The 9,943-nt window shown below is 43.1% G+C and overlaps 1 protein-coding gene across 2 annotated transcripts; it reads right to left on the reverse strand.

The window, feature by feature from the left end:
• pwwp2b (PWWP domain containing 2B) lies at positions 1-7,715 on the reverse strand. Of its 2 annotated transcripts, none has more exons than XM_021580264.3 (3): positions 7,034-7,715; positions 2,990-4,711; positions 1-1,715 (listed from the first exon to the last, which is right to left on the reverse strand). In XM_021580264.3, the coding sequence occupies exons 1-3, from the start codon at positions 7,171-7,173 to the stop codon at positions 1,709-1,711; spliced, it is 1,869 nt and encodes a 622-aa protein (XP_021435939.2). In that variant the 5' UTR covers positions 7,174-7,715; the 3' UTR covers positions 1-1,708. The 2 variants fall into 2 exon arrangements, with proteins under 2 accessions (XP_021435939.2, XP_036815953.1); XM_036960058.2 differs by having other exon boundaries at positions 2,986-4,711.
• Between the last annotated feature and the right edge of the window lie 2,228 nt (positions 7,716-9,943).

A 9,943-nucleotide genomic window follows, 5' to 3' on the forward strand; every position in this document is an offset into this window, starting at 1 on the left:
TATTGCCTGTATATTTTATTTTATGTACATGTAAAAAAAAAAAATCAAAAAAAAACTGAAAATAGCCAATAACATTGACCAATGTGGGCAACAGCAGACAGCCATGTAGCTCATCAAATACAGGAATTTCCTGACATCTGCTTCCATCTTAATCATAAACCAGGTGAAAGGGGGAGCTAGGCACTCTCCTTCCCCATTCTTCCTAAAGAGTCAATCAAAACCAAAGGGACTCAAAAACGGAACACAAATGTGACAGGAGCTCTGGGTAGTGTTCATTAGGGCTTGCAACAGAAAACTAAAATAAGGGATTTCTATTGGACAAGTCCAGGTAGTCCTTGCCCGTTTTCTTTTTAGTGCCTACTGAACAACCCATGGTTCCTGCGGTCCCTCCCTTCCCCCTACTTTCCAACAGTGATGCTTTCAACTCCAAGGTCAATAAAGGTTGATCCTGCAGTCTCTCCCTCTCCGGACTGCAATCTGCAACCAGTATTGAGCATACAGAGTAGCCACCCCCCCCCCTTCACCAGCACACTCAAAGAGTTGAATTCACAGTATTCTTACAGCATTTTCAGGTGAATATAAAGCTTTAATTGATGGATAGGGTTTGACATTTGATCATTTTCTCCAGTGGAAACATTTGATGGAGCTGGGGCGAGTTGAAAGAATGTACAAATACACACCCGAGACATAAATGCAAGAATACAGTGTACACAACCACCCCTGAAAAGGTTCAATCTCTGGTGTCCCAAAACTTAAATAAAAAAAAAAACTATTCTCCAAGGCCATGGATAGTCAACCGTGATATGAACTCCCGCTGCCTGGCAGTGCTGTAACTCCAGTTAGTGAAAGGACAATGAGCTTACAGCAGGCCACCAAGGTACAGATAAAGTGCTTCTTCTTTACATGACACATTAAATAATGAAAGTGAGTAGAAATTAACTTTGGGGATCTCTCAACAACGACCAATACATACCACACTTCTAAAAGGTAATCAAACCAAAAATGGAAGAGACAAATTTGAAAAAAAGTATAAATAACATTACGTCGACATATCCAACTAGCAATGCTGAAGAAGGCTACAAGGATGAATCACTGTATAATAGAATAAACTACAGTACTATCTCTAGATGGAACAGTTTCACATTCTCATATTTGGAAAGTAAAGAACTTAGTGTACGACTTTTCACCAGAAATGCAGATATACATTTCCTGGTCTGTTCGGGAAGAAAGTGGGTGGGCTTCCAATGAGGATGGCACTGGGACTGAACAGACCTGACGAGGCCCTCTGACTGGTTGTCGTTGAACCACTTCACGACCAATCGGTCGAGAGGACGTTCACAAAAGCAGCAGTAATGGAGATCTTAAGGAATTGTAGAAAGGTAAACTTAAATCGTTATGGATAATAAATGGTTACAGATAATAAATACATTCTGATTTGTAGTGTGTTGCTATTCAGATTCTACTGATATGGTTAAAAATAAACAATTATTGAAGAATTGTTCCTTGTAGTCCATGAGATGCCTCAAACTGGCATTTCTTGCTCCCTTATCCAGTCAACAACACTCCACCTGGGTGGCCATTTTCCTCCAGCCATGTGGGAGGGGAGGGCGCTGTATAAATAGTGACCCTAGCAACTGCACACGCTTCCTTTCTCTCCTGGGGAGTCAGATTTCCGTGAAGCCTTTGAAAGGAGACTATTCTTCAGTCTTCAGACTCTACAGAGAGAGAGAGACAGATGGGAGAGAGAGCAAATAATGGTTAGGCAAATAATGGCAGTATGGTTTCCAATGGAGGGACATTCTAACTACAGGCCTAGACTTTGCACTGGAACAGTTATGCATGTTTACAGAAAAGATGGATTCTCACTTGACCATTCAAGATATGCAACATTTCTAACTGAACCGTTTCAGAAGTCACTCTTGAGCAGTGGTGGAAAAAGTACCCAATTTTCATACTTGAGTAAAAGTAAAAGATACCTTAAAAGAAAATCACTCAAGTAAAAGCCACCAAGTAAAATACTACTTAAGTACATTTAATAACAAATACATTTACTCAAGTATCAAAAGTAAAAGTATAAATCATATCCGTATATATTAAGCAAACCAGTCTCAATTTTCTTGTTTTTTTAAATTTGATTTTTGATAGCCAGGGGCACGCTCCAACACTCACAGACATAATTTACAAATGAAGCTGTTGTGTGTAGTGAGTTCGCCAGAACAGAGCCAGTGTCCTGCTAAGCATTCAAAATGTAACGAGTCGAAAATGTAAGGAGTAAAAAGTACATTATTTTCTTTTGGAATGTAGTAGAATAGTCAAAAATATTAATAGTAAAGTAAAGTACACATACCCCCAAAAAACAACTTAAGTAGTACTTAAAAGTATTTTTACTTAAGTACTTTACACCACTGCTCAAGTAATGAACAATGTATTCTAGACACTTTACAGCCAGATCTCTGGACAGCTGACGTGGCAAAAATATTTATGAGTTACGGAAAGAATGGCATTTTCAAAAAGAGTCTGGTGTGCATTATGAACATAGTTCAGTACAGGTGTACCTTCACCACGGCAAACAGTGGCCCTGGGAGCTGTCTGGCAGTGTCATATCACCCTAAGACAATATTTAACCTAGGTGTAGGTGAACGGCCTGGTGCTTGGCTACATGGGATCTGATTCCACACACCTACCAACAAAAGAATACCAAGGGAACAAGGGCTTGTGCTTTCGATCTATATGATCAGGCCTAATGTTTTATGACAACTATTGTTAGGCAGACTGAGACCAAATCATAAGTTACTGGGTTCAGTCAACCAAAATGAGGTGAGCAACAACTTAGTTTAGGCATTAAAAAGAGAGGATGTATTCTGAGTGAAGATTTGAATGAGCTCAGAGCCCAAACCATTGTCCAGCATGTAGCATTAATCCAAGGTACCGGACTACTGTGTATTTAGTGATCAAACTCAAATTGTCTGAGTGTTGTGGACTCACCTACGTTTCGCAGTGAGAGGTGAGTAGAGAGGTGATCTCAGGGCTCATGTGGCCCACGGCCTTGGCAGCTTCCACAATGGCTCGTCGGTACATCCCTTTCTTCTTGCGGTTGAACCGCGACCTGAAAAACTCCCGGAAGGGAGAGAGTTTGGCAACGGAGAGCTGGGAGGTAGTGGGTGAGCCAAACCAGGCCACCTTAGCCTCTGGCCACTGGGCTTCGCAGTTAACGGACTCCTCTTTGCGGCTGCCGCTGATGCTGAGCACCCTCGCTGGCCACCAGGGGAACCCATGGATCTTCCCCCACACCACGTCTCCCACGGCCACCGCATGGCCCTCCTCCGTCACACACTTGGTCATGCTGCGCGTGTGCAGGCGCACGGTGAGTGGCGGCACAGTCTTGCTGTCGTCTCGCGAGAGCGACGAGGAAGACACGGAGGAGATGTGCTCTCCGGGAGCCAGGTCGCACAGCTCTGGGGGCGTGCCGTCTGAGGTGAAGGATTTTGATTCGTCCAGGCTATCGGTGCTGCACACAGACAGGCTGGAGGAGTCCGCCTTCCTCTTGCGGAAGTTGATGAGCAGCGTGAGGTCACTGTGGCCTCGGTCGGCCTCCTCTCCAGAGCTCCCCGACCACAGCTCCATGGGAGTCTTCTCCTCAGAGTCCTCCGAGTGGGGCAGGGGACCAGGGACCGGCACCCTGGGGCCTTTCTTCCTCGACCCCTCTACCAGCTCCGCCTCGTACACTGTCAGGCTGTCCTCTCCGTCCCCCAGGGTCGTCACGCGGATCTTTGGGGAGGGGAGGTCCAGGCCGGCCGTTAGGGGCCTGGGGAGCTTGAGTTTGGGAATGGACACGGTCAGGCCCGTCCTGGTGGCGTCCAAGATGTGGCGCTGCTCCTGAGTCTGGGTTAGGGTGGTGGGCTCAGGCACTTTGCCCTGGTGGTCTCTCAGGCCGTTCTGCATCAGCTGCTTGGGGCAGAAAGGCTTGACGGAGCCGTGGACCCGAGCTGGGATCTTCATGACCTCAACCTTGGCTTGCGGAGTGCTGTACGAAATCTTGATGACTGGGCTGTGGGGAATGATGTCTACTGCAGGGAACTTTGGATCGTCATCCCTTTTGTCTTTCCGGAGCCGCTTTCCGTCGTAGCCAGTGGGGCCATTCTCCCGTCTCTTGTTGCTATCCTTGGTGGCGTCTGCGTCCTCTTTCCTGGCCAACTTGACGGACACCTCGTCGCTGTATAGCGCGTTCTCTTTCCTAGACGTCTTGGTGGTGGGCATCCCGTCTTTACTGTCTTCGTCACTGTTCAGCGTGTTCTTACACTTCTCGCACAACACCTGCCGGGGGCGGAGCCTGATGGTGCTCATGGTCATCTGCCCGGGCTCTCGGGTCCGCCTCTTCTTCCTCTTGATTGTTCGTGGTGGTGGCTGGGGTACCCATTGACCATAGCTGTGGCGGACCCATATGGGTGGAGGGAAGGGAGCACCTTCAAAATAAGGAGGGTATGGAGCCTGCCCGGCAGGCACTGGTGTGGGCAGAGGGGCAGGGAGATGAGCACCTGGTGGATCATTCTCAGGGAGCGTGTTTTCATCCTTTGGTCTATGATGTGAAGACTGGCTGGGAAGTTTAGTAACTGGCTCCTCTGTCAGGACTTCAGGGATTTCACAACCAGGTTTGAATGCAGGGCATTTCACTGGCTTTGTTGTGACATCTGGTAGGCAGAAAAGCCCAGTCCTATAAGAAAACAGTGAAAATAAATACTTTAGTATGTTTTGTAGCTTCTGAGTGTTTGCATCCAATCGTGATAAAGTCAAACTGTTTGCAATCAACATTCACATTGTGAAATAAAGCAGGAATGTCAACTCCTCACTGAGTTCCTGTTCAAGACCATTAACTCAACAAAACAACAGATGCACTCCTTTGACCCTGTCGGAGCACTTATGAAAGCCCTTATGGTTGCAACACTTCAGTTTGTATAGAAGACACAAATCAGACAACAGATGCTAATTGCTACTTACAACAGATGTTAATGCTGTGAACAAGCTAATTTACAAAACCCACTTCCATTTTCCTAATCAGTGTAGTTCATATCCCAATTACTTCAATACTATAAAAAAGGCAACATCAAAAAAGATTTTCCTTTGTTAGAACATTGCACTTTCTACTGGATTGGGGGTTGGGAGACAGAAAGCAAGCAGGTTGTTGTCTAGCTATCCTATAGCCTGCCCTCCAGCCGTGTGCTACAAACTGAAAGAGCTGGAGTGTGTTTTTTTCTGTAAATTCACATGTTCCTTTCCATTCCAGTGGACCTGCAAATGTAACACATCCAAGCCAGGATTCTCGAAGGAACCCTTTGAAAGGTAGCTGACAGTAGCAACATGGCTGTGCTCTGCTGTCAGAGACAGCAGACAAAGAGACTACAGGAAACCCAGGAGCCCCCCTCCACTCCATCTGACTGAACAAAAACAATCCCATGAATCACTCGGGACCAAGAGAGACAGGGGATTCACTTGTTTCCATATCAGTGTCTGCTGGGAGCTTGTATGTTATGAGAATATTAATTAAAGCACATTTAGGAAGCCCGAAAGGCGTTTCCCCATGAGCAGCTATTGGCACCTTTCAATAAAGCGGCTCGGCGAGGCCCGTTTCCTGTGGTTTGGGGGAAGACCTTTAAAAAGGCCCTTATTGAGAAACAAAATCTCAGCCGTCGCGAAGGTTTAAACAGGAGGTACAGTCCTGGCCTAGGCTGTGTACAAGGTCATAGCGGTTAACCGGCCATGACTCAAACACTTGCCATTTAATCTTGTATACATCATAACCAAATAAAGTGATCCTGCTAAAAAAAAGTTGACGACATGGAAACTAGAGACACAATGACGGGAAATGCATTTTTATGAACCTAAAACGGAAGAACTCGCATTTTGACACGACAAGGCAAAATAGGCCTGTATGCCAAACCACTGTTCTTTGTTTAAGCCACAGGGGAAGGTGAATCTCAGGGCATTTGGAGTGATCGATCACATGAACATGTAGGCCTACTGACAGGAAAAGCCATTAAGAGTAAAAACAAATAAACACAGTAAAATATAAAAGGTGCACTCACTGCAATGTACTAGTGCAACACAAGGCCAGAACATGTGACTAGAGTCCTGGTGTGACACTGCATGCCCCATATTAATACCAATCATTCAAAGAAAATGTTATACCTTAGGCTACCCATTGTTAACACCCTATACATAGGCCTAAATGTGATTTCTAGCCAACATTGTCTACTCTAGTTCACCCTTTGTCAAGCACAAAGTAGGCCTATAGCCTAGTTTTACTGGTGTCTGTAACCTCCTTGGTAACTCAACGAGTGCCATCTTTAAACAGCTGTATAATCTCTTATTTTTTGTTTCAGGTCAATCATTTATAACAAAAATATATACTTAATTGTATCATTATAAAGGGTAGAATTCTATGACTGTGAGTTTCAACCTAGGCCTACAGTAAAAGCACCAGAAGTCGCCTAAAATATTAATGGTGTTTATGCCCATCACCTTACACAGGCCTAGCTATGTAGGTAGACCGATGAATTATAAGAATGCATATACAAAAGTGTAATATGAGAAAGGGTGTTTCAGCAAGGCCTGTCATAGTTGGATACATTGTAGCCAGTCTAAATCTAGACAACGGTAAACTGAATTGATAGCTAAGCTAACAATGAGGTATGAAGGTACCCACAAATATATGTATAACTAACCCCTGTCTGTGGTACCCACGTAGGCATAATTTTTCTTTAAATGCCCATCGCATGTTACTTTCATTTTTTTTTTAAATGTACTTTATCCAAGTTTCATAGTAATGATACACGTGTTTATATGCTATTAATACATGTTGGCTGTAAAAGTGAGCAAAACAAATAGTTAACGTTAGCTGGCTAACTAGCTAGCTAAATCGCCTTGGAGTCTTTTGTATGAAGGCCCATGTAGCTACCTAGCTAGTTTAGCCAGCTAACGTTAGCTAGATAATTACTTTGTGATAAATGTATCAAATTATTCGAAAAAAATAACTTACTTTTTGTTGCAATCGAGTAATATCCCCATGTAGCTCCTTTCTTGATAGGTTAGCGTAACCACTAGTGTATCGTTAACTATTTGATCGATAGTAACAGGAATCTGAGAGCCGGCCCGCAGCTCGTCGGCCACAGCCTCCATATTTTCCGGCGTGAGATGTCCGGCTTGGCAGGACTCGATCGCGGCCGCGGGAGCCACGATCGCCTCGGTTAAAGATGCAACTCCCCTTCTACTTTCGAGCACGGGAGGCTACACCAGGGCACGAAATGATCAACCCCCACATAGTCAATTACAACAGTTCTGCCACTGATGACATCACACAAGAAGAACAGAGGAGAGAAACCTTTTTAAATTGCCTCTCTGTCTTGCTTGAAATAATACAATTTGGCTTTCAGTTTATTAACTCTAATGTAGCCACCATTCAGAAAATATAGCTATTTCATCATTAGCTATACTCTAGCTAAAAGCCATGTCTGCTCTGCTGGTTTGCAGACAATACATCCACCTTTCTTGGAATGACGAATGCATGATTTTTTTCGTATTTATTTGTATCTTTTCTATTATCTTCTCTTCAAGGACCTTTGTATCGTGCCATTCACAATTAAATATAGGCTACCCTCTTTAACTTTGCTGGTTTACATGCATCACCCCACCCCCATCTTTACTGTCTGTCTGTACTCTGTATCCAAGAAATAGGTAATTTAGGCTAAAGCGTATACATGATCAGTCACTGTATAGCTTATTTATAGATGCAGGCACCTGAAATACAGTGACCTATTAGGCTATATATGGCACTATATTGACTTGAAGAATGAGTTTGTTTTCTTTGGGACACAAGCACTTTATAAATACTATATAATGTCGTGTCAAATCAAATTTGTCACGTATACATATTAGCAGATGTTAAAGCAGGTGCAGCGAAATGCTTATGTTTCAAGCTCCAGTAGTGCCAAACAGTACAATTCTAATACACAAATATTGTATTAGAATAAGTTAAAAACAACAAAATAAGAAGAACGAGCAATATCAGAACTAGCAATGTCAGAGTCCGGGAAATATTCTGTGTATAGACAGTATGGACCAAGATTATTATAATAAATTAAAACTGAAACAAAAACTAATAATGAAAAAACTATTTAGTAAACTGACATATAAATACACAACCCCGTTTGAAAAGCTTTAAAGCTATACTGAAACGTATCTTTGACTCCAAAACGAACAACAAATAAATAAAACATCATGAATTATGTTCAGTTTAAGTTTTTTTACCTCACAATTTTGGGCAAAAATGTAATGGGGTTTGGTTTTCAAGTTTTTTCTTCTAATGGGGTGTCTGTATCTCGCAAGTCATTTGAGATTGACTTCAATTTAAAAGGTAGACTGAGCAAGATTGACATTTTTTGGTAATTTAGCTGACACTCTCATCCAGAGCAATTTACAGAAATTAGGTTTAAATGCCTTGCTTAGAGCAGATCGACAGATTTTTCACTTAGTCGGTTCGGGGATTCGAATCAGCGACCTTTAGGTCACTGGCCCAACACTCTTAACCAGGTATGGGTAGCTGCAGCCCAATATGGTGACCGAAAATGGACGACTGAGTGTGTCGAAAGCAGTGGGTGTATGGAAAGCGAATCAGCTAATTAGGCAGATTGTTGCCACTCAAGACCGTTTTGCGTGGCTGTTTGGGCTGCACAACGAGTCGATAAGCCGTCGACTGGTGTTGTGCCTGCTGACATGAAGTGCCTCCTTCCTACTAATTAAAGAAAAAAAAATCATGGTAGTGTTGCCGGCAATAGTTACGTGGCAATTGTTTTCCTGACACGTGATTTTATTTCAGGTAGGTTAGCTGCATACACAATAAATAACTAATATTGATAACCATCTAGATGTCACCTTGATACATACAGTCTACTACTCAATGGGGAGTGCATAATATATGCCATTTAGCTTCTTTAAAAAAAAGTAATTTAGGTAAAGTCATTTAGCAGACTAAAAGCGATTTACAGTCATGGCTGCATACATTTTACATATGGATGGTTGCGGGAATCGAACCCACTACCCATGATCTGGTTTAAATTTAGCCGAAGATCAGCCTGACCGCTCAGCAAAGGGAAGACCAATTCCATATTACTGCCCATGATTTCGAGATGTTCAACGAACACATACTTTTGGTCATGTAGTGTAGTTAGCAAACCAGCTAGCTATGCGTTCCTGCCTTGTTTACTAGCTAGGTAATTTAGCATCTGACTGCAGGTAACTTTACCCAGAGTAGCTAACGTTAACTGCTAGAGAAATAGTTCGCTAACGCTATCTAGTTACATACTGTAACTAACACGCACACAATGACTAGATAAGCACCAGCAGTATATAAGCCCTGGTAATGTCACAGAAGCAAATTGGTGGTTAAAATATATTCAAATTTATATAAATTCAGTTGTTAAATTGTGCACCCATAAGATTACAAGCCGTTTTCAGTCATATTCTACCAATGTCAAAACATCTAACAACTTGACAAATTCAATTTGTCTAAAATACATTCCTATTTTGTGGTTATTTCCATGAAGCCACCATAATTGAATCAATAGGCTATGGGTTTTGCAATAAGATTATTTTTGTTGATCTCATATTTCCAACGAGCACAGCAAGCTAGGCTGCTTTAACAGTCTCCACTCTTCTGGGAAGGCTTTCCACTAGATGTTGGAACATTGCTGCGGGGACTTGATTCCATTCACAGCCATGAGCATTAGTGAGGTTGGGCACTGAAAGTCGCCATCGGTAATTCCAAGCTTCCTCAAGAATGCTAGACATCTTTCCAGGGAGTTTGTACACAGTACGTGGCAATGCGCACACTGACTGGTTCGAGCGAGGGCCACCTGAGTGTGCTCCAAGCCAGACAAACTACACATAGATC

Source organism: Oncorhynchus mykiss, chromosome 23 (genome assembly GCF_057628025.1).
Source record: "Oncorhynchus mykiss isolate SJ-2025 chromosome 23, ASM5762802v1, whole genome shotgun sequence".
In the NCBI taxonomy this organism is placed as follows: domain Eukaryota; kingdom Metazoa; phylum Chordata; class Actinopteri; order Salmoniformes; family Salmonidae; genus Oncorhynchus; species Oncorhynchus mykiss.

Excerpts from the sequence above, each read along its gene's own strand:
- pwwp2b (XM_021580264.3), bottom strand. The coding sequence starts at position 7,173 with ATGGAGGCTGTGGCCGACGAGCTGCGGGCCGGCTCTCAGATTCCTGTT. Across the intron at positions 4,712-7,033 it reads TTACTCGATTGCAACAAAAA|GACTGGGCTTTTCTGCCTAC; the intron begins GTAAGTTATTTT and ends GTTTTCTTATAG.